Source organism: Choristoneura fumiferana, chromosome 6, assembly GCF_025370935.1.
Source record: "Choristoneura fumiferana chromosome 6, NRCan_CFum_1, whole genome shotgun sequence".
In the NCBI taxonomy this organism is placed as follows: Eukaryota; Metazoa; Arthropoda; class Insecta; order Lepidoptera; family Tortricidae; genus Choristoneura; species Choristoneura fumiferana.
In genome coordinates, this window is record NC_133477.1 from 12,049,583 (window position 1) to 12,075,184 (window position 25,602).

The following is a 25,602-nucleotide window of genomic DNA, read 5'->3' on the forward strand; positions in this document are numbered from 1 at the left end:
AGCCGGAAAAGCAAACGAAACCAAGGGATTCAGAGGAAATTTCAACACGCTTCAAATCCCTTTCTTCTTCTAGTCAGCGGTTTGTCAAATATTCCATTTCAAACGCGCAATGTAAGGTCTCTGCTTTGCGTGACGCAAATATTCAAAATAAAAGGTAGGGGTGGTTGAATAGAGTTACTCGCAGGTTTAGTCTGCTACGAACTCTCAGCGGGAGACCACGCGTAGTTCTATTATCGAGACGAGATTCGTAACAAAGTAGAACAAAGTTTCGTGCTAAGATTGAACGCTAGTTTACTCTGAAATTAGCTAATTCGCATTCAAGTTGAATCTTGGAGGTTTGTGCTTCGTTGAAATTAAAAGGTTCGTAATTTTTTAAATTGATTCAAGAATTTTGTTTAGATGCTATAAAATAGACAGATACTTACTTAAACTTTTCTATTATGGTCAATTTACAATTTCCTTTTTTGCAATTAGTATGGTAGCAGCGAAAAGCTATTATTATTTTCAATTAACCGCCCACCTTGGCTTTGAACGGGTAAGTATACTATTTATTTTGTTTTTTATTAGGGTTTCGTAGTCAACTAGGAACCCTTATAGTTTCGCCATGTCTGTCCGTCTAACTGTCTGTCTGTCTGTCTGTCCGTCCGTGAAGATTTATTGATCAATATCCCGTCGACACGGTAACTCTCCCCTCAAATTAAAGAACGTATTTATATAAATTGAACCCGCTAGATGGCGCTGTTGTTGGTATGTTATCATAATTTTAATGTAGCTAGTGGTTTTTCGGGCAGGACAACGTCTGCCGGGTCCGCTAGTTTTATATAAATTTTAGCTTGATACGTCGCACTTAAAATCAAAAACTGTCGTAACTCAAAATTTGGGGCTTTTTCAGTTAAGTATACAGAAAAATCGAGAACAAATGCTGTAAGGAGAAAGAGAGCCGCCTCACTGCTGAGACGAGTGCGAAGTAGTAATAACAGCCTTCTGAAGGTGTTGCCTAAACGAACGACTGGACTGCCCTTTAATAAATTATTATGTAGAGACTGTTAAAGGCAGAATCAAATAATTATATTTAATTTAAATTTTTAACTGTATAATTTTAATGAACTAAAAGAATTTCTTTGCTCACCCGCGTCCTTATGATAGCTAAGTTTATGCAAAATATGCGTGTTCATGCAGTTCCTCCACCTCCACACTGTAAGAACACACACAGCAACACAACAGTACACCAAGCTATCAGATGTTAGACATCTAACTCTGCTCTAAAGATGAGCTCTGGTTGAGTTCGAAACGCATCAGTATAGTGTGGTGGTGGTAATAGATGAGTTTGTGTAATTTGTGCGTGTTCTTACAGTGTGGAGGTGGAGGAACTGCATGAACACGCATATTTTGCATTAACTTAGCTATCATAAAGGTCGCGGGCGAGCAAAGAAATTCTTTTAGTTCATTGATATGGACCTCCGCAAAGTAGCGCTGATTCAATAAATTGTATAATTTTAATTTTATTGTATTTTTACTAACAATTAATTTAATAATTTCTGTATTTTACTAACCATACTACGGATCGTTTTTATAAGGTCTGAAATAAATGTTTTTTTAATGCTCTATTTTTCTGTATACTTAACTCAAAAGCCCCAAATTTTGAGTTACGACAGTTTTTGATTTCATATGCGATGTACCTCCACGCGTAGGTACATTGAAAAGGGTTCCTAGTTAACTTCGGAACCCTAAAAAAAGGTCTTGACAGTCAGACGGATTGACAACGAAGTGATCTTTAAGGGTTCTGTTTTTGCTAAGGATTAAGCTTAAGTCTGAGCTAGGGCTCAGGATCTGAACCATAATAAAAAAATTGTTGGACCTCGAGTCTTAAATTATGTATAATTATGTTGTATTTATTTACAAACGTATGTTTATTCATTGCGTAGTACCCATAGTAGGTACAAGCTTGTTTGTTTGGTTTATTTTAGTTTTTTTAGGGTTCCGTACCTCAAAAGGAAAAAACGGAACCGGATCACTTTGTTGTCCGTCTGTCTGTCAAGGCCCTTTTTCTCAGGAACGCGTGGAAATATCAAGCTGAAATTCATATCAAATACTCAGGTCTACTGTCTCTTGGAGCTGTGAAAAAATCAAACTTCTAAGCCAACACAATCAAAATATACACCGTTTATGCTGCAAATTTTCGACACTCGCAAGGGAATCAAAACCTACAGGGTACTTCCCGTGAACTCAGAATCTTGAAATTTGGTACAAAGCAACGTCTTATAGCACAGATACAGACCAAATTGTGAAAAGCATACATTTTTAGTTACATCATATATAATATAAATATTTGTACGGAATAACGGATATAACAACATTTTATATAATTTCCAAAGATAGGAGCTTCACTGAACTTTTTTATAAAATAAACCTAACCTGACCTAACCCAAAGTACATCAAATCGAATTAATAACAATAGAAATAAGTTTGGTTTTTAAGATAAATTAAATTATATTAAATAAAAATTATATCAATGGTAGCATTTTATCAATTGTTGTTGTATCCTTCAAACGGCACCCCAAAACCTACAGGGTACTTCCCGTGAACTCGGAAGCAACGTCTTATAGCACGGATAAAGGAAAAATTGCGAAAAGCATACATTTTTAGTTACATCATATAATAAAAATATTTGTACGGAACTCTCTTGGCCGGTTTTTTTAAGAGGTAGGTACGCAACCCTAAAGTCGCTTTAAAGTTTATGACGCCACTAAGATGCAGGCTTTATAAATAGTGCACCGTCCGAAGAAAACTCGGGTATTTAGTTAAAACTTCGTGATTCACTTATTTTCCAGCGTTGCTTTAATTTGAAATAAATTAAGTTTGTGAGCTGAGACTCAAACGCTGTAGATTAAATGCAAATCAAGAATTATTTACTTAAATAAAATTCAATGAAATAATTTGTTGCCATTGAGTACCTAAGTATACCTACGTAACAATCAGTTCTGAGGTGAGACCAAAAACAACAAACACAACAAAATGACAAAATGTTAAGGTCTTTGAAGTAGGTAAGTACCTCCCCCACACGTAAAGTAAGGATGGTTTTTTTTTCTTGTCTAAATCCGTCGTGGAACTATCATTGTATAGGTATTTCAGAAACATTAGAGGCATGCTAAGATCGTTTTTGAGATCCATTTGCAAAATATTGTTTGAATCAAGTGTTCCCCCCCCTCCTTTGGCTTGAAAAATCTGAATAAATGCATGATAGTAGTATATATAACGAATTTAGAAGAAAAACTATCAGAGCTTAGTAGTATTTACTATTAAGTAAACGAGTAGTACCTAGTCGACCGAAGGTAAGAATGAAAATTTGTCGCATATTAGTACGGAATCCTTTGCACGTATGGCTCATTCTTTTTATTTTTATGGCATTCCCGTTATGAAAAAAAAAGATTAGGAATCGCGTTTGATTCCCAAGCCAAGCTATAATTTTCTTATTTTCCAATATGTTCTAGCTTTGACTCATTTTAGAACTAGTAGGTATTGAAGCTTCACAAAAAGCAACTACGCTTATCACACTGCTATAATTATAAGGTTTAGAGAGAATCTATACTCTATGAGGTAGCTTTGTTCTATACGTCCCACTGCTGACCATAAATCTCCTCTCAGAATGAAAAGGCTTGGACAAGGATTAGGACCTACACACGCCATAAGAGTTCCTTCGCAATGTATGCAGGATACTTCAAGAAGATTTTCCTCACCGAAAAGTCCATAGTAAAATTACAAACAAAACTTTGTACATTAATATACCCGTGGTAGTTTACTGGTTTATACGGCCTTACACGCAAAAGCTCGTGATTTCAAGCTCGGGTTCGAACCTATAATATAATGGGAATTAAGGTATTCGATTTTGTTATAGCCAACGCATAAAAAGTCCTACAAAACGGGCTGATTATAAATAAACAATGCCAGGTCAGGCATTTAATGCGGAAAACAGTGTTATTAAAAAGGCAATTTAAAGTAAAACGTAGCAGGTGTTGAATAGAATAAGAGAAAGAAAAGTCCACATTTTAATCCGCAAGGCGCGCAAGTGGCCGACATAAATTAAAAGTCCGACCAACTTCTGTTGGATGAATTTGAATAGCACTAGTTGCTGCCTTGGGTTCTGCTTTTGAATATTATTTCAATCATACCTATTTATCGCGCATTAGAAAATATGCTCAAGTTGAGTGCACATTATTTTATTATGTGAAAGATAGATTCTAGAGAAATGGTAACCTAGTCATTTGAAGCCTATAAACGGAAGATTATGGGGTTAAAACTGGGCTTGTATCCGCATGCCCTATACTACGAACTACAAAATTCGGGCTTCGTATCTTGCCGTCGTCACGATGACGCAGTTATTATTTAATGCGAGAGTGAGAGGGACGGGACGATACGAATTTCGATTTTGCCTGCATGCGAAGTAATCCAAGTAAAGTGTTGGAAGATCCGAATCTGCACCGGGCTTGTGTGAGAACTACAGAATATTTAAGGCCATTGTAAGAAGAGCCATGTGCCTAGCAGTGAAATTCATAAAGGTGGGATATGATGATCATCATCATCATATTAGACGTAGGACGTCCACTATTGGGCATAGGCGTCTCCTATAAGGGAGATGGTGATGATGATGTAATACCCAAAAGTTTAAGCCCTCGCAGAGAGAGGTTATTATGCTTACTTGACTCGTTGTCTTTATTTACGTAGATCGTTAAACTTAACCCATTTATTTTCTTACTTTACCAAGTCAGGTTAGATAGTAACAGGTGTTTATAAACAAGTGAATACGCACCTAATTTATCTTTTTTTTTGCTTCAGCTGATTTACCTGTCATATTGTGATACCATATTAATTTTGTGTTGGAAAAAAGCCATGATGGCCAATTGGTTTGATATATTATGGCCTCACAAGCATTTGATCGTGAATTTAAACTTGGGCTCGCATATGTAAATTTTTCGAAATTCATGTGCGAAATTACATTTGAAATTTACCACAAGCTTTACGGTGAAGGCTGCACAAACCTGCGAAGCAATTCAATGTGTTATGTGAAGCTCCGAATCCGCAGTGGGCCCGCGTGAGAACTACGTCCCAAGTTCTCTCATTCTGAGACGCAGCCTGTATCCAGTAGTGGGACGTATATATAGGTCGGCATAGCGACCTAAGGCGTCGAATTGACTTCAGTAAACAAAGTTCATAAAAGTATAAAGTGTGAGCACAGCCTATGTTGTAGTTACTACGAGTACCAACTTAATAGATTAGTTTATACACTTGCTTTGATATTGAACTTCATAATTCACTTTACTTTACAGCAGATTCTGAGTAATTTTAAGTATATACGTAAGGTAAACGTCTGAGTACTCGATACGCTAAGCTTAATAGACGACACCCTGCCATCTCTATTGCTTAACCCAGATTTCTAATCCCACGGAAAAAATGTATACAAAGTTTCGTCATTCTCAAAGTGACTTTTCAGGGGATTGCAAGGTATGGGCCGCTAGAAATATTATATAAAGTTCTGTTGTTACCATATTTTTTTCTATTTTCGATAAAAGAGCCGTTTTTACGAGAGACAACTTATAAGTCGTCTTTTGACCGAGAAGTACTTGGACCGGAATCCATCCTTTCATATAAAAATAAACGAAAAACAACGGAAAACGTAACAATGAACAATTTAACTACAATAAAAATATAACAACAATGTCGACCGTAAAAAAATAACAGAAGAAGAGTCACTGGAAAACGATTACGAATTCAGTCTCAATAATGTCTAACTAACTCACATAAAAAGTATTGGTAAAAATTGACTGTAGGTACTTTTTGTCAAATTTACTTGCATTGTCACCCAAACTATACTTGCATACCAAATTTCAAGTCGATGCCATTCACCGTTGAAGAGTTCTGTCCTGCGGAGACGATCCTGGCCAGACTACCAGGATGTCACTTCCAGATTATTGTATTGTCACGCAATTTACATAACTATGCCAAAATTCAAGACAATCCGAATGCGAAGTGGGTCGAATTTAACTTGCAAGATTTGTATTTCAAGCTTGTAAAAAGAAAACACGCACACAATTAAACATTTCTCATGCCCAATGTTGGTATTACCTACCTACTTGTTTTTTTGGCAGAAGATTAAGCACGCATCTACTTATGTCATATTTACTCGTAATTCGCAACTACGTGAATTGGATATATCTGTTCTGACATAATCCTCATTGTTCAAACTTTCATAGAACAAGTAGTTAGTGGATAAAGTTACGTGACACCAACCGAAGATATTATAAGTATAAGTACTTATAGGATTATAGCTCAGACTTGTAACTTTACCAAGAGAATATGGTTCCGCAATAAGGGAATATGGAAGTGGTTCTGTTTAATGTGACAAATCGCCCAAGTGCGTATCGGATCACACGTAACCAACCGTCATCAAAGTGAAATTAAATGGTCGTTATAATGATTGTTAAGCCGTCAGCACAAAAAAGCACATCTTCGTAAAAAAGTGGCAGTTAAGTCCTTTTATACTAGACAAAAACTGTTTTGGCGATAATCAGAAGGTATCTCCATAACTTTCATAACTGCATTGTTCAAATCAATTTTCGTTAAACGTCTTTATTACTTAAGCATGATGGTTTATTTGATTAGGTATATCGATAGACATCGATTTTTTTTAATATGCGATTCAAAAGTTAGACGAGGTGTCAAAATTTTTACGACTTTCGCAGGTTAAATAATAATATTCTTCTTTAATGTATCAAAAAAATTTAGGACCAATGATTTTGAAAGAGAGTAAAGTATGATAAAATGCCTCCTTTGATTTTTTTTCGTATTATAAATACCTAACTACAGCAATATGTGCAGAAAAAAAAACCTTGATATATATTAAAAAAAATACTTAAGCTCTTATAATATTGTTTCCATTTATTATAACCGTGACATACGGAGAGAACTAATCTTTAAGCGTTCCGTTTTTGCCATTTTGGCTAAAGAACCCTAAAAAGAAAGGAAACTTCTTTCTTAAGCGTTAATTAAATGTGAGTCCAACGGCCATCCTAATTTTCTTACGTACTTATTCACAAAAGTTCTGCATTAAAATGTAACACTTGATTAACTTCCCCTTGTGTAATTTACTGAGTTATTTTACTTTTTTTGTCAGTTTGCGTTCTACTTTGTATGGGAAAGCTATCACCTTAATACCAACCTCAGTTTTAGATTTAACCTACTTTGCAGTATGAAGTTCATTAAAGTTTTTACTATGTGAATGGGGTGTGACCTCTCACTGCAGCCCTTAAAGTCGTAGATAATGTTTTATTATAATATTAGGCTGTAGGATTTTTATTGAAAATTATAAAGGAACCAACGCGCCACGCTTATTTCTGTGTGGCCTCTTTCATGTTAGCTCGAATATTACAACCGGTACCGCGTCCGCCACGCGCCGCACCTTTCCGCCTTCGCTGTCAGTGGGTTTCTAGCTAAAAGGATAAGCGGAAACGCTTAAAATATTAAAATCATTGAATTCATTCGTTTTTAGGTAGATGCAGTTTAACCATTTGATTCCTGACCCACCGTAGAACATTCTCACAGTAAACAAGTGTCATAATGAATCCCATATCGAAAATACAAACTGAAACACAGAAAAACCAGAAAAAGAGACCAGCACTGGGAATCGAACTCAGGTCCTCAGCATTCCGTGCTGCGTGCTAACCCCTACACCACTGCTGGACAGGAATCTAGACACGATTTTTTCCTATGCATACATATAGCTCAGGTTGCTTATTTCTACTTTGCTACTTAAGCAGCAGCACTAGCGACATCTATGTGGCGTCGACAGACGTCACACTCTTTCGAAACCAACCGCTCACCCAGACAAGAGATGTCGCTACTAAGCAATCAAATTATGTTTGTTTTTTTGGAGTATTTTCGTATTTTTTATTTCAACTCCAAATTTGTTACTTTTACGGGCATCCCGTGAAACCATATCGAAAATACTAATAGTGCTGCTGCTTAAGTAGCAAAGTAGAAATAAGCAACCTGAGATATGTATGCATAGGAAAAATTCGTGTCTAGATTCCTGTCCAGCAGTGGTGTAGGGGTTATAGCACGCAGCACGGAATGCTGAGGACCTGGGTTCGATTCCCAGTGCTGGTCTCTTTTTCTGGTTTTTCTGTGCATTCATGTCTCAGTTTGTATTTTCGATATGGTTTCACGGGATACCCGTAAAAGTAACAAATTTGGAGTTGAAATAAAAATACAAAAAGACTCCAAAAAACCAATCATAATACAATGAATCCCCTTGTCAAGCAATGCGATGTCATTATGATTTTTTCTGCGAGAAGGTTCCACAGTGGGTCACGATTCCCAGTTGGTTCTATAGTATTTTAAAGTAAATATACCTAGATATCAATTCAGTTAATTGTAAAATTATGTTATTATTGATGGGGTTGTATAAAGCACCTTCGTGCACGAAGATATTAAAAATTCCATTTGTTTCAGCTGCAAGCAGAAGCTTAATAATGTCGAAGAGCTTCGTTCACTTCACGTGTTGTCTGATGGTTGTGTTCACCATGTGTATAGGTATGTACGAGTATGATTAGACTTACAAGACATTATTAGTTAAACTAAGTTAGATTGTGTTGTAGTGTCACAACTTTTACGTTCAGGTCGAAAGTAGCTTAACACGTTCACTACGGCAAATGACTTTACTTGGGTACGACATGGGGTCTTTAAGATCCGATGCATAACTATATTCTAGTGCGTTAACGGGTCAAAGAGACCCGTTAGGTATGCTCTTGTTTAATTGTGAATATCGACGTAGTTATGATGATTCATACATACATATTTAAAACAACATATTCTTACATAGTCAACCTAGTCTATCTTCAAATCACAGGTAGATTCACTGTATGATTTGATGGCAAAACAAAGAACAATCTGTCGGATCTTTTAGACCCCATGTCCGCACTGACTGTTTACAATATCGATATTTTTTTAGGGGTAGAAATAAAATAACGATATCGATAGTAAGTAATTTTAATTAATAAGACTTTTTGGGATACAAAATAATAGTTTGTACAATCAGCACTTAATGTTTTTAGTTATGTCATGTATGTTATGTTATTTATGACGACACGTTGAACTTATGTGATACATTATAACATTCGCGACAAAATGTTTTTTTTTACACGCTTCGCACATTGTTTTCACTTTTTTGACTTTATTTCCGGCATCTTTGCTATTCAATGTTTTGCGTAATTTATCCTAACATCCCGAACAATTTCGTTTTTTATGCCCATTGTAGTGTAAACATTATTTGTAGCAATATTTCGCTTACGAATTATTATTTTTCTGGCAGGTAAAGCCTCTTTTTTCTTTTTAATGGTTTCAGGTTCATTCTCATCTTTTTCACTCATAAACAACATTTTCCTCGACCGCTTCATGGTCGATAATTTTATTCACGTTATCTCGCACTGCAACTGTCATCCACCTACACACTTAGACTGCACTAGCCGAACGAGGCTTTAATCTAGTCCGGCTATCGGGTCACCGGGCATCGGGTCTTTAAGACCCGATAAACGCACTAGATGAAAATACTTTCGCACTGGTCGACATGGGGTCGAAAATATCCGATGAGTGTTTTTTGCGTAAATTGCGTATATTTGAAGAAACATTGACAAGACACTAGCTGTCCCTTTTTTACTTATTCAAAATACAGAGATATCTATCCCGCACCAGCGTTTAGAGCAGTAATTTCATCCCCGCACCGGAGGAAAGTTCTACATCGGATATATTCGACCCAATGCCGTAGTGAACGTGTTAACGCTTGCATATTCTGTCACTGAAAACAACAATACGAGTACTCGTATAACCCCCTGTTTCACCATCCATTAATTAACTTTATTTGACGGATAAATATGACGCCGTCTCTGTTTGTTTTGTTCGAATAGAGTGCATCAAATGTATCTGTCAATTAAAATGAATCAATAGGTGGTGAAACAGCCCCAAAGTCTCCAATCTGAACTGGGCTCGAGTGGAAACAACAGCTCAAGCTGAACGTGTAATAGTTTCATATCATATTATTTATACAAATTAAAAATTCTGTCACTTGGAGGCCAGGTAGTTTTTGGTGTCAGATTTGGTTTTCCAACTTTGAACATGAAAATCATTAAATGTGATATTGATTTTGACCTGTAATACAGATTGAATACAGAAATAATTCATTGGTAATTTTTTTTTAATATATCTTTTTTTGGCCGAGTTTATTTTTGCGTTGACTGTAATTGCATTGTCATCCCACGTAATGTCTACCAAATTTTAAGTCAAGCTGATTTATGAAATTTTAAAACAAGTGTGCGTTTTTAAATTATAATGTTTAATTTTTATATTTATGTCCATAGATGAAGGCAACGGAAACTGGAAGAAGAAATACAGAGAAAATCTTCAAAAAGATATAGCCAAATTCAAGGAAATGGCTGGTAATTATGCTTGATATTATAGTTGAGCAATCTATTATGACTGAATACTATAGTGTTCAATAAATATCTCCTTATAAGATGTACAAAAAGCCTTATATTCTTTAAATTTTACAATGATCGAGCTAAATACATATATATGTATCATAAATGAAAATAGTACCTGCTCAGCAATTTATTTTTAGATGACCGACGAACTCATTTTTAAACTTGAAGCAGTGTTCATGCTTAAGGTAGTTGCAATAAACGGCAACTAAATTAATAGATCCTGCTCAAATTAATGAGATAAGGTGTGACGTTAAACGTGACTCATAATTAGTTATATTTGCAGAAAAGATTGAAGACGAAATAGAAGATTTCTACGACGAATATTCAGACGATTGGCCGAAACACGAATACTTTACTGACAGAGAAGAAAAGGCGTTAGAAACAGCTGACTATAGTTTTAATAAGAACGAAGTAAATGACTATGGAAACAATTTAAATGTATCGAGCACGGTCATCGGGAATATAACAAATAACTTAACTAGGAACGAAATTCCATCCACGCTCAGAAATACTTTCTCAAACGGAGGAGCACCTAAATTTGACGTAATAAAAGAAATTACTTCCACTGAGAAAGCAAATGTAGTGAGCTCAAAGTGGCCCAAATTCGAAGATATTTTACAAGACATGGGAAAAAAATACGACTGGAAAAACGATAGATGGATCAAAGTGAAAAAGAAAGCGAACCAATCAAGTGAAGAAAATCATTTAATGTCTCATGAAAGGCACAAATTTAGCTATAAAACTGTGAAATTAAACAGAAGTAAAAGCAGACGGAACGTTGTGATAGCTGTCACAGCTGTGAGATAGGACATTTCACGCTGTCTAGATTTGTGAATTCATAGGAAAATTGAATATCTTTTTTAATAGGCGCCACGGGACCAAGCGAACGCAGAGTCGATAAATTAAAGTTTTATGAAGGAAACGGGCTATTACACGATCCCAGTAGTTTAATAAAGCTAAAACACATTGTGTTCTTTAATTGTTTTTCTCACATTAACTGGTTTTTCTCATATAAAGTACATATTGATATTTTTAATTAAAGCCTAGCTTTTTAGATTAGTTTTTAGATATTTTTTATTAAGTTAAGTTTGGCGTTAATTCCTATAACATTTCATCCCGTCATTTTAATAAGTATAAACGTAAACGTAGATCCATGTACAATAGATTGTTGTTATCTGTAATATATTTGAACTCAATTTAATAATTCTTTTATGAAGATCTTTGAAAAAATCGTTGAAACAATAAAGTCTTGATTATTTAAACACTTATTGTTTTACTTTTATCTCACTTATCCGTAATGTTAACATTTATATCGATGAAGAAATATTTACAAAGAGCACACGCACATTTACACGCTTTAGCAAGGTAATATAGGTACCTAGGTATAGGTATTCCTTATAAAAGGGAAAGGAAAACGAATTACACGAACACATAATGTCTGCCACTTTTTACAACACAAAAACAGCAGAAATATCAAAAGAAAATCCAAAACCTCTCATGGCCAGGGTGTGGCGTAAATTACAACTTTAACTGAAAAAGTCTTTTCGTTTCCGAAACATAAGATTCAATATCCCATACATTTCGCGAGAAATAATGGCCAGGGGTGTAAGGTGAAATAATTGACTTATTTATCATACTCATCCATGGCCTCTTTTTCGACTCCCGTCTTATCCCATTCCTCTTATTTATTGCAGACATGTGTTATCCCTTGCCTTTGGGAATACCAGATGGGAATTTTCCTAATTACATTTTACTGTGTACACCTACTTACAGCAATTTGTTCACACAATCTCAAGTATATCTGCGGATAACAAAGTGTTTCTAATCGATCCGTACGCAATAGGTACCGTATGTTTAATTTCGAGACTTGTTGTATAGAACAGATACCTAAGATTAATTAAATAAGAAATTTACTATTTCCGAATGCTGATTTTCGTAAGATATTTATTTACCTCCCGTTTGTTCGAATAATAATGATTCTAGCTTATGCACTTTACGGCAATATTACCTTTATCTCATACCTCTAGGCATCGGAGTTTTCATCGCACGGTAAGACGTTAGCGAGCCATGGGGTCGACATTAGCAATAATATTAAACTCGTATTCGTACATGAGTTCGAGTATGAACATTCGTATTGAGTATGAACTCATCCATTTCTTTATTTAGTGATTTTAATTTTATAATCAAGGACAAGAATGTTGACGAATAGGTATATACCTACGAGCAAAAATATTGCATCACTGCATACAAAGTTATATGAAAAATTGAAAAGTGATGTGATTATAAACTTTTATTCCGTTTACATAGATAGATATGTTCTGTTGTCTTAGAGCTAAATGTATACCAAGTAAGTACTTACAAGAAAACATTTGAAATTATTTAAATGTTACAAAAAATCTTTCCTGAAACGTTATGCCAAAAAGCTGTTTTCTTCGCAAGAAAGCTTTAAGATTGGTACTTAACATAATGACACAGCCGTGCTACAATTCCACAAAATGTGCACGCGAAAGACAAATTTATTATAAAACCGCCATACTGTGGCTATGATCGAGAATTTCGTGAGGCAACAATGTCAGAAAAAATATGTTTTACTTTTACAAGTTATGTTTCTTCAGCTCTGATATCAAAAAAAAATACATTCAAGGAGCCTTCTTACTAACAGGATGCGGCAAAAATAATAAAAATATCGACCACGGTTAAATCATCTTTTATAAAAACAAACAGAAGATGCCGCAAGTTAAATATTTTTATGCAAAGATCGTGACGGAAACATAAACAAACGGTTTAAAATTAATTATAATAAGAATCCACTCAACGCTCGGCGTAAAGTACAAATATTAAATTAGAATCTGTTGCGTGTATATGCAAAATTATGGAGAGACTGGGTGACCTGCGACGTCCTTATCGGAAGACGTGAAAACATTTCTTTCAGTATTCTTCCTGTCTTTTGGGCTAGTGACCTTGAGAGTTTTTCCTTCCTTTAAGGTCGCTCGGGTCATTAGGGATATCATTTGTATGGAATAAGATAATATACCGAACGAAAGTGCTGATACGACCATTAAATAGGTAACTTTAATCTATAACAAAAATAAGTTGACACTTTGAAGAATTATGTTTAAGTTAGGCAAAATGTTCGAGATTAAAGAGTATGCTGCAGACAAAAACCTACACTGTATGTAAGTATCGTAAAGACAATATCTGATATTATAATTGTTTAGTAATTATATTTATATCGCAATTGTTATTTCTGCCCTATATTTGATTAATTTATAAAATTACTGAATTTAACGGTTACGGTTCATTATAACACGATTATAAGTCGACTCGTCCCGATCTTTTCGGAAGAACTTTTAAAGTATTTTTTAATATTCATGAGATGAACTGTTTAATTCTATAAGGTCTCACGAGAGCTTATGTAATACATATTTAAGCCTTTTAAGGGTGCGTAGCCAAAATGGCAAAAACGGAACCCTTACAGTTTCGCCATGTCTGTCTATCTGTCTGTCCGTACGCGGCTTTGCTCAGAGACTATCAATGCTATAAAGTTATAACTTTGCACGGATATATGTGGCAACTACGCAGACACAGCTGAAGATTGATATAGGCGTGCCATGTGAGAAACCTATGTTCAGCGGTGGACTGACACAGGCTGATAATGACAAAGCTGAAAAACTATAAATTTCCATAAACACAAGAGAGTAAGGCTCGATTATTGATGTTAGTACAATACACTGTTACTCGAGTTACAGTGTATCACCATGACACGGAAGCAGGGGTAGAGTCTTAGCATACTATTGTTATGATGACGAAAAAACTGTAAATTTGCATAGGAACATATACACGAGAGTAAGGCTCAATTATCGATGTTGGCATAAAATACTTTAACTCGAGTTATAGTGTATCACCATGACACGGGAGCGGGGGTAAAGACTTAGCCTACTTGTTACAAGAGCTGATCTCCCTGCAAACTTGCGTAGTTCCTCCGCAAACAGTTCTATTTACGTTTCCTCGTCCAACGGACCCTGAGTCAACATTAATATCCTCATCGTTTTTAAGAGACACTTGTAAGACATGCTGCTATTCATCGAGCTATGGAGGCATTTATAACCGAAAAGAAAAAGGAATTATGGCGTGGGTTACTCGTTTTGCCTAATGAAAATTTCTGGCTGTCATAAGTTATTAGAGCTGGGATTTGGGACAGCCGGTACTGATTTGAACACAAGTCACGGTACATGGAAATTACGTTACCAAACCATACGGTAAAATTGAAATTTTTCATGAAAAATTACTAAGAGATTCAATTTCTATTTTAGCCTACATGCCAGGTTCTGCGTTGAATAGGAGGTGATGTTTTAAATGTTAACGCAAACTCAACATCTCCCCGGTTATTTAATTTAATAGAGTGCCAGATCGTGTGATTCCCAATTCTTTTTTCAAATATGTATATTGCACTACGCGAAAGTTCCACTACGCGAGAAAAACATATCCTATAAATACGGGACAAAATACGAACAGGAAAGGGCAAACGCTAAGAAATTCGAGTCGTATTCTCGGATCAATTTTTCATAGACATGTTTTTTCAGCGGCGTTTCTGAGAGTCGGCAATTTATCAAGCCCATATGTTGCGGGTTTGCACCAAAAAAAATCACAGATTATTCTATAAAAAAAAACAAAGATGAACGTGATCGGGCTCCTGTACGTGCCTCGAATGGTATTAAGCGAAAATGTGAAGTTTATGATTTTTTTATGAGGACCTAGCGAGTCTTCGTTACTTTACCTGAGAGATTTCAATTTGTAGCTGATGTTATTTTAATGGCGTCAATGTAAAGTATAGTTCTTTTGACGCGCAAAATTGATTTTGACACGCGCAAAATTTAATTTAATTTTTTTTTTGTTTTTCAACATAACAAATAGTTACGGTTGTACCTTGCTTTGGCTAACAACTTTTTGCCTATTTTCAGTGTGCCTAATTTTAGATAAACTAATATTACTTAACCTAATGTTTCATTTTACCTAATTTTCATTTTAGTGAGTCATTTTACTTATTTTAAATAATTTTATTTCGCCTAATTTTAAATTACCTAATTTTTATTTTGTATAAACTTATTTCGTATAATGTTTGACTGACATAATTATATTGTGTCTAACACACATGTCGCATAATTTCATATTGTATAAACTTATTTCGTATAACGGTTGCCTGACATAATTATGTTTTGTCTAACATACATGTCACATAATTTTATTTTATTCTAATCACGGTAAATCCGAATACATTCCGTTAACTTTAGTTAATTCCAAAATAAAATAGTATTTTAAAACAAAGTCAGTTCTGGCGTATCGACGGCCGCTACCGCGGCACGCTAGCTTCGCTCGCTCGGCTCGCGTCGCGTACTGTAGCGTCGCAGTTCTACCTAACACTCCTTCTCGCATCGCTCGTCGTCATACCTATTCCCTTTATGTTTGGTTATTTGCTTGAACCGAATAAATAATTTGTAAAATATATGGACGAATTACTTTCAATTTTAACCTACGTAATTGACCTTATTTTATAATAAACATTTAGGTACCAAAATTAGACATAACGTTAGTGAGCAAAACCAATATTATGATAATTCGATATTAGACAATCCAATGCTAGTTAAAATGTTATTCGGCTAAATGATGATTAGTTAAAATAAGAATCGGCAAAGTGAGTTTTCAACAAAACAAGAGTTATGCAAATGATTAGGTACTTAGTAAAAATGAAAATTCGACTAAATGAAAATTATGAATAATGAAATTATACAAATTGACTTTAGACAAACTATTCATTATAGTAAAAGCTGTTAGACAACGTGAAATAAGACAAATATTTTTTAGACAAGTCAAGTGAATACCAATAGTTACCTATTAATAAAATATTTAGTAACGCAAGCTAGGTAGATTAATTACACAGAATAAAAATTCTATTCCTCTTCTTAATAGTTATGTGTTCTGACCATATTATCCGGACTTTTAAAACTTTTTACTCGTTATTCCCAGGTTTAAAAGCATTAAAATAATATGAAGTCATATTTCATGAAAATGTCGGCCATATTAAAGTGTCAAACTATAAAATTTATTTTATGCACCCAGCAGGCACTGACGTCAATAAATATCCCGCACCAGAGAATTATTACGTTCTTGTCAAATAATGGGCATGTGCAATTTATAATTTATATAAAATTTATTAAAACCACGCTGGTAATTTCTCCACATAGTTTTCATGTAATATGCAAAGTCCTGAACTAAATGATACGCAAACATTAACCCATTTGGGCAAAACATATTTTGGTGAGCGAATATATATTACGAAAAGCTTTTACCTGAATCGAAGGGAAGGATACTTTAGTGTTGGTAATTATGGTAATGAATGCGCATCTTGAAAATATATTAGAAATGCTTGTTTGTTGAAGAAGGTGGCTGATAAATATTTAACACTGACGAAGTGGATACATATTTTGTTACGCACCTACAGTGTTTATCAAAGATAATATCATAAATATAAATATCACAGGCAATTGACACTAATTGACCTAGTTCCAAAGTACCTAAGTATAAATAGCTTGTGCTATGGGTACTAGGCAACGGGTAAAAATACATTAACAGATACTATGCTATGCACCCGTTACCCGAGAAATATGCTTCTGTGACTGAAACTTATGCTACTGAATCTTGTATGTACCTAGTCATCAACGAGTCTTAAAATGATCTTTCAGAATCAATCTGTCTTCAATTTCAGTTGGTTCATATTCCGTTTGAAACTGCAAACAGTTTCTTTAATGAACTAAAAGAATTCCTTTGCTCACCCGCAACCTTATTCTTTTAGTTCATTGATATGGACCTCCGCAAAGTAGCGCCTGATTCAATAAATTAAAGTTTCTCTAATATTTGAAAGCTCGGGACTTTTGTAGTCTACGATAAAATATATAAAATCTCGATGTAACCATTTAATAGTAGGTAATTATTACCCTTTAAAATTATTGTCTGATACGTGTGTCTAATTATTATTTAATGTACGTCCATGAAAATAGCGATTAAGATCAATAGATAATTTTTATTACCACTTTCTCATTGTGACCTGAATAAATAAAAACTTGGAAGTATCAGACTTTTTCAAAGTTATTCAGAATATGGAGCCAAACCGTATGTTCACTATTTTTCTTGCTAACAACTCAAATAGTCCCTACCTATAGGAAGACTTGGGATGGAACAAAGAAAATTACCTCGTCAAGGAAACAGCTCAACAAACAAGGCTTCACACACCTAATGAAATATTTTCATTAGAAGCCAACGCTGGCGCCAAGTGGGTAAATACTCGTACGTTTCCTTCACATTACGCAGTTCAACTGGATTAGGTACTGCAATCAAGATGGGAAAAATAGACGGGAAAAAGACGTGGGGGATATGATAGAGCCCCGTCTACGTAAAGCCTGAAGCTAATATTTACTTTTTGGAATCCCGTGTCGCTCATGAAAGCATTAAATAATTTTAGTATGTAGGTATTCGGAATTAATAAAAAATATTTATAATATAGTAGCTGTTGCCCGCGACCTCGACTGCGAAGCATTTAGTAAGTATATTTATTTCCATAACAATTTACATTATGTCGGAATACATATTATGTAAGTAGGTATATGTATAAATAGACTGTACATACTGCGTATTATAAACACTACGTTTAAATTCTAGCACACAAATTAACAGTTCCTAACTACTTACCGTTAACCTGAACCACTTTGGGACAGTTCACAACTGCTTCAGAATTTACCAAACATCCTAAACGTTCGTTTACGTACCTATTACTATATTATTAGTAGGGTAAGTATACTTATTTGTTTTTTTTTTTCATTTTGTTTGACTATTTATCTGCCAATTCTGTAATGCGGTATAAAAGGGCAAAGTTCCAAATGGTAAACAGTTTTTATGTCAATGTTTTAAGTCAGCGTGGCGTCACTTCGTCTCCAAATATCCTAAGTTCGCGCAATACAACTTTATGTTATTACCTTGTATCTTACACGTCTCACATCTAGCAGAATTACGTTGCGACACTCATATACATGCACATAAAGTGCTGGGATAAATTGAATTACCCGTGTTCAACGTTCATTAAATTGAGACTAAAACACTTGTGTAAAACAAAGTCTTATTAATGTTGTATCAATATCGTACCATGCGAGCGCAAAGTATCTTCTATTTTCAAGCAATTTGCGGTAGTAGCTACACAATGGAATTATTAATTAAAGTTACCCTTGCTACAGCGGCGGTATTAGAAGGTCATAGCTTGCTCTGGTAGGTACCCTGGAGAATACAGCGTACACGGTCAGAAAACTTAATAAGGTTCTTGTTCTATTGAGATTTTGGGTAAATTCTGTTATGTGTGGTTTTTTCACTAGTTCAGTAGAAAATATTATTATCTATGTTTTATTGTATAATGTAGTGGGAGAGTAATATAAAATAACCGACCTTCTTGTCCAGTTTAATTACCTAAGTACGTTTTTCATGTTAAGACGCAATCTGACAGCTGTTTGACACAATTTAAAATCTGAACGAATGAAAATGTCAGTTATCTAAGATTGTTATTGTTATTGACTTATTTTCCTTATTGAGTATTTCTTTCAATTTTATGAAAATGGACGACACGTATACATACACAAAAATAAGGAAAAACTTTGGTCGACAACCGATGTTTTGTGAAAGTCCAACTCAATTATTGGATTCTATAAATCCCGATGAACAAATTCAGAAACTTTATAGTCTTCGCAACCCAGTTCATACGGCGACACAATGTTCCGATCCCAAGTCTCAGCATTATGTTAATACAAGAAGTTTAACTTACGATAACACAGGCGTCAATCACGCAGAAGGTGGGTGGGCGAAAGATGTACAGTTTTGGGACGAAGAAGCGACAAGTCGGGTTCGTCGACGAGTCGAGCGAGATGATAGTTACGTCGAAGCTGTCTTAGGTACAGCCCCAACATTTGATCATTATATAAAGCAAAACAATGCCATAGATATGTATAACATGTATTTTAAGGACATGTGCGATCAACCACCTCCAGAAAAATCGAAATTAAAGGTGATCAATGTTTATAGAGATCCTTTAAATCGCCAAATATCATGTATCGGGTGGACTTATGAAGAGGATAGCAAGCTAATTGTGGCATATTGTAATAGATCGTATCCTGTTACTGGGCCCGTCAATTTGAACAACACATGTTACATTTGGGATTTAGAGAATCCTACAGCACCATTGGGTGAATTTGATCCTCCCAATGCTTGCTGGCAAATTATTTGTTCTCCTATTGTACCACAACTTTTGGTGGGTGGGTTGGATGACGGAAGAGTTTGTTTGTTTGATACACGATCCAGCACCCAACCTGTTACATTAAGTCCAGCACATTTGGCTCACAGAGATCCAGTTACGTCCCTGGTGTACATAAATTCTCGGCTCATGACAGAGTTTTTCAGTGGATCGATGGATGGCAAATGCATGTGGTGGGATATTCGTAACCTTACTTATCCAACAGATGAATTGCTTATGTGTGTTCGAGTTCCTCCCGGGAAATCAAGAAGTTTAGCTTATTCAGAAGGAGTGTCTTCAATGCACTTTGATAAAGCCTTTCCCACTAGATTTTTGTGTGGTACTGACACAGGATATTTAATTAATGTCAACCGAAAAGGAAAAACACCACAAGAGATAATGGCTGGTCTCTTCAAAGCACATTACGGTCCTGTGAAAGCTGTGGAAAGAAGTCCCACTTTATCAAAAATGTTTATTACTTGTGGTGATTTTACTGTGCATATCTGGAGCGATGACATCCACCAATCCCCTATGGTTACTGGAATTAGCCATCGCTATCAAATCAATGATGTATGTTGGTCACCGCAAAGAGTTTCAAGTTATATGAGCATCTCGGTTGATGGGAAGTTTCGTGTTTGGGATTTTTTACGTAAATACAGAGCTCCTGTAGCAGTGTTGCCTGTTGCTCGTTGCCCATTATTAAAACTAAAGGTACATGATGAAGGTCGCTTTGTCGCTATAGGCGATATGAAAGGAGGATTACACATGCTTTCTTTGTCTGAAAATTTGTTTCTTTCTGGTGATCGTGATAAACCATTGATGGCACAACTCTTCGATCGTGAAACTCGTCGTGAGCATCTCTTAGAAAACCGAATTAAAGAAATTAAACTTAAAACTCAACAAGGGGTTACAGGGCCTATGAGAGAAGATGTAGTTGATGAAGAAGCAATTGTAAAAGTAGCTGAGGATGACTACATGAAAGCCGTTGTTGCTGAAATGCGTCGCTGTACGCCTGAGGCTGCACCAGACGCTGATATATTTAAGATCCCTAAGATCCCAAAACCTAAACATCATCGATAAATTTACTGAATTTTGTAATAGTCCGTATTTGCATTTGACGTGAGTAACAGAGAAGATAATTATTATGTTTGTGGTCAAAGTTAACGTTATCATAGGTTTTAACTAATTAAGTAAATATTTTTTTTATTATTTGTACAAACATTGTTTCATTTTTAATATAGTCAATAAACCAATTACCTAAATGTAGAAAACGTGTAGATTCCACAAAAAATAATAATTATGAGCGGATTCGTGTTCAGTCTTTGAAATTTAGAGATTTTCTACGGATCATGTAGGAATATCGAGTTAGAAAGTAGCTTATGATGCTACCTACCTACATTATACCAAATATCATTCCAATCCGTCGAACCGTTTTAGCGTGAAGGAGTAACGAACATACACAGAAACAAACTCTTATACTCAAACCTACACATTTATATTAGTAGCAATAGGAGCTTAGGATTATTAGGATGTTATAAAAAAATTACAACTAATCTTCGACTCGGCTGAAAATTGTGGCCGAAAATGGTTGAAACGGAAATCAGAGCCGAAACCTCGTTGCGTCACTATATTCACTATAGAAAACTTATCACAAGTGTTTATCTTAAGAAATTCCTCTCCTTGAAACATACATTATAACACGGTCTTGAACCTCAAAGTATCCTGTTTGTTATCTGTTCGCGTGAATACATTCGGGACGCATTATTAGACCCTCAGAACCCTTGCGGTTTACTCCGCGAAGGGAAATTTTCTTACTTATTCAGGTACACGCGTTTCCAAGACGCTTAATCGACCGGAATTGGAATTTCGCACGTTAAATAAGTATTTAAAAAATAATTTATTTTCACGAATATATTTTTTGCGTCAATGTAACTTTTCTTGCAATATCGTCGGTCCAGTACTGAGTCCAGTAGTCCAGTCCGTCGATCTGCCGTATGGTTTCACAGGCACATCTTGATATGCCTGGCCAACTTTAAGGCATCATGAAATGGCGCCATTTCACGATATGCCTAGGAATTTCGTAATCTGGCGGATTTTACAATCGGCCGCCGATATTATACATATAACATGAATAGGATAGGATCATAGATTTGTATGGATAATTTCCGTGTCACAATGGAAAAGGTTAATGAAAATCATAACTACCTGCTAACGCAGCTTTAACGGTGTGCAACTTTTTGGTCTTCACTTGGTCTTCACCCATAAACGAAAATAAATGACGTTTAACTCACTCCTCCCCCTCCTACCCAGTTATGACAAAACGTGGCAAACTTGAAATCGTCGATTTGAGTAAATGGCGTTTAAAGTTCGTTCGTTCGTTAAAAACTGGAGGTTACAGTATAATGTCATGTCGAATATCGCCTATAGTTCGCCTTTGTACATCTTATTATCCTGTGTTATGTTATTTTCATGTGTTTTGATGTACAATAAAGAGTTTTACAATACAATACAATACAATATCTTATCAATGGAACTGTGTGCTGGACTGTGGATCGAACTAGTAACAAGCTTGCATGAAGTAGAATCCCGAAGTAGAAACCCGGGTTGCATCCTTTTGTCATAACAGGGTCGCCCTCACACACATACTCACGAACTTGTTCCGTGTTTCCATTATCTTAGTAGGATTAAAAAGTCTGACAAATAAATAAGCACCTAGATTAGATGGATTGTTAATAAGCTTTCTCACAAATCCTTTCGACTCGAACAAATTCATAAAATTGCAAAGCAAGCGAAATAAACGCGTTGTTGAATGGCTTATTCGCCTCCAAGTAACATTGGCCATAAATTTCATTGCAATAAAGGGAAAAAGAAACGCTGAGCATCGTGTAAAACATGTTACCTAGCGCCGGGGCACAATAGTACTATTTACTTATCAAATAAAATGTAGATTTTTAAGATTCCGTAGTGCTACGAGGAACCGTTTTATTTTCGCCATGTCCGACCGTCCGTCCATCTGTGGCTTATCTTAGAGATTTAATGTTAGAAATCTATTATATTATGGAAATAAATATTGAATTACTATCTTTTGCCCGAGGCTTCGCCCGCGTGGAATTCGGTTATGCATTAGGAACTGTGCATTTTTCCGGGATAAAAAGTAGCCTATGTCACTTTCGGGCCCATAAACTATCTCTATGCCAAAAATCACGTCGATCCGTCGCTCCGTTTCGACGTGAAAGACGGACAAACATACAAATACACACACTTTCGCATTTATAATATTAGTATGGACGTATAATCAATTTCAATTTGTTAACCACGCCGACAAAGCAGTAAATTAAATTTTTTTTTTTTTAGAGTTACCTCCCCTACACTAAATAAGACACGTAGTGAGGATAATTTTTTTTTAGTCTACACTTGCAGTGCTGGGTTTAAAACGTTATGGGTTTGTTAAGACTGTTATTCGATTTAGAAATACGTTTGCAAAATTTTAAGCTGTATAGCTAATTTTTGTACAGGCACAAATCTGTGAAAAATCATGACGATTGTTAAGTAAAACCTTCGAATAAAGTGACTGTTGGGAAGGCTGTGTTTTTTTTATTCTTCTGTGCAGCATTAAGGCTCCAGTCATCTAGTCGTGACAGCCAATGGAATGCCTCACGCCACAGTCATCTATACATGACCAACATTCAACTCGAAATAAATTGATTCAGAATTTGATCAATTGCTGATGCAATCACAGCATTATTGTCCCGGTATTATTACGCTAGCCAAGGGACCAATATCACCAAACTGATTGCTACGTGTCAACGTAATACGGCAGGCATTATAATTGTTACGGGAGCAACTACAGAACTAATAATACTATAGGAGGAATAAAAATGTTACTCGGAAGTCGTATCGCTTTATTTGCTTGGACCAAGGTCGCCACTTTTCCCTATCCTTCTATCAATGTGCAAACGTTTTTGGAGTTTACTCGTTAAGAATTGATGTTCGTAGGCATAAGATTCCCGTTGGAAATTTTATGAGAAGATTTTTTTTTATTCGACTGGATGGCAAACGAGCAAGTGGGTCTCCTGATGGTATCACCACCGCTCATAAACATCTGCAACGCCGGGGTATTTCAGATGCGTTGCCAACGTAGAGGCCCAAGATGGGATACCTCAGGTGCCAGTAATTTCACCGGCTGTCTTACTCTCCACCCCGAAACACAACAGTGCAAGCACTGCTGCTTCACGGCAGGAGTAGCGAGCAAGATGGTGGTAGCAATCCGGGCGGACCTTGCACAAGGATATTAATATTATGAGTTTACTGAAAAGCGCACGTTTTCTATGAAATACTAATGTGACAGTTTTCATTATTATAAGAGATGCGTATATTTTTCCTGTACCTATTGCATAGAATCATCATACTTAATGTAACTCCAGTCGTGCGTTGGAACCGACGCACACACACGCACATACACAGACACACCTTTAAAATTAAACATTATAATAAATAATAAATAAATAAATAAATATCACGGGACAATTCACACCAATTGACCTAGTCCCAAAGTAAGCTTAGCAAAGCTTGTGTTATGGGTGCTAAGCAACGGATAAATGTAATTATATAGATAGATACATACTTAAATACATAGTGAACACCCAAGACCCGAGAACAAACATTTTTTTTTTCATACAAATATCTGCCCCGACACGGGAATCGAACCCGGGACCTCAAGCTTCGTAGTCAGGTTCCCTAACCACTAGGCCATCTGGTCGTCTAATCATCAAAATAAACTTTAAATAAAACACAATGTCTGTCACAAGGTCGCGGGTGAGCAAGGAAATTCTTTTAGTTCATTAAACCACAATGTGGTTGAATTTTAAAATGAAAAAAAAAAAAACAAAATAATTTCAGTTTAATTTTAAAGGTGCAACATACTAACCACACACGCTTTTATCGTCTTCATAGACTTTAGTAGGTACTACACCTACTAGTTAAATTAAACCATTCTTGAAGACATTCCCTACGACAAAACTAAAATTACATGCTTTGTATTGAATGGGCGGTTTCAGAAAAAGTTGTCTAACTGACTTTTTTTTTATTTGGATGTAATTTCGTTTTGCTACTCAGAATCAGGAGCACTTTCAATTGTAATAGAAGAAAAAGGTGTCGCAGGTTTTTCATATAATTTTGTGTTATCCATTACAATACCGCCATAGAAACATGTATGAAAACGGTAAACGTAATGGAATAAAAAATCTTGGGACGTTTTTTTCTCCTATTACAATCGAAAGTGCTCCTGATTCTGAGTAGGAAAACGAAATTTCATCCAAATCTAAAAAAAAAGTAATTTCAACAAGTTTTTCTAAAACCGCCAGACTACGCTGTCTTCTAATAATCAGATAGACTTGAAATTTGGAACAGTAATATTGTGGATGGTGCGGATGACAATGTAAGTGCGTTAGCAGAAAAGCGTGAGACATTTTTACCGACACTCATTGGAAATCGATGGACGGTTCATTACAAAATGAGCTAGGAAATTTAATACTTACACGTGACTTTTTAACCCCATAGTCGCTTTGCTCGCATCCCATTCTACTACTCTTATTACTAGCTCTATGGGAGCTCCAAAGCACGCTGCCGGCTCCCTTTGATCGCGTCTTGGCTAATTTATACAATTACTACCCCAGCAACTTGGCAAGAAATCAAGGAAGTGTGCCGCGTAATGACACTGAACATTACTTAATTTTAAATGAGCTTAGT

General features: G+C 35.6%; 2 protein-coding genes across 2 annotated transcripts; both read left to right on the plus strand.

Moving 5' to 3' along the window:
• The first annotated feature begins 203 nt into the window (after nt 1-203).
• LOC141429086 (uncharacterized) lies at nt 204-11,791 on the plus strand. Its single transcript, XM_074089274.1, has 4 exons — nt 204-360; nt 8,506-8,586; nt 10,407-10,484; nt 10,813-11,791. Exons 2-4 carry the CDS (start codon nt 8,526-8,528, stop codon nt 11,334-11,336), a joined length of 663 nt encoding a protein of 220 aa, XP_073945375.1. The 5' UTR covers nt 204-360; nt 8,506-8,525; the 3' UTR covers nt 11,337-11,791.
• Nucleotides 11,792-19,156: 7,365 nt separating this feature from the next.
• Nucleotides 19,157-21,014, plus strand: LOC141428647 (dynein intermediate chain 3, ciliary-like). The gene has a single exon (XM_074088652.1). The coding sequence runs from the start codon at nt 19,177-19,179 to the stop codon at nt 20,932-20,934; it is 1,758 nt and encodes a 585-aa protein (XP_073944753.1). The 5' UTR covers nt 19,157-19,176; the 3' UTR covers nt 20,935-21,014.
• The last annotated feature ends 4,588 nt before the right edge of the window (nt 21,015-25,602 follow it).

Bases quoted from the DNA above. Each gene is read 5' to 3' on its own strand.
- LOC141429086 (XM_074089274.1), top strand. From the start codon at position 8,526: ATGTCGAAGAGCTTCGTTCACTTCACGTGTTGTCTGATGGTTGTGTTC. The intron at 8,587-10,406 runs GTATGTACGAGT...TTATGTCCATAG, and splicing joins TGTGTTCACCATGTGTATAG to ATGAAGGCAACGGAAACTGG. The intron at 10,485-10,812 runs GTAATTATGCTT...TTATATTTGCAG, and splicing joins CAAATTCAAGGAAATGGCTG to AAAAGATTGAAGACGAAATA.
- LOC141428647 (XM_074088652.1), top strand. From the start codon at position 19,177: ATGAAAATGGACGACACGTATACATACACAAAAATAAGGAAAAACTTT.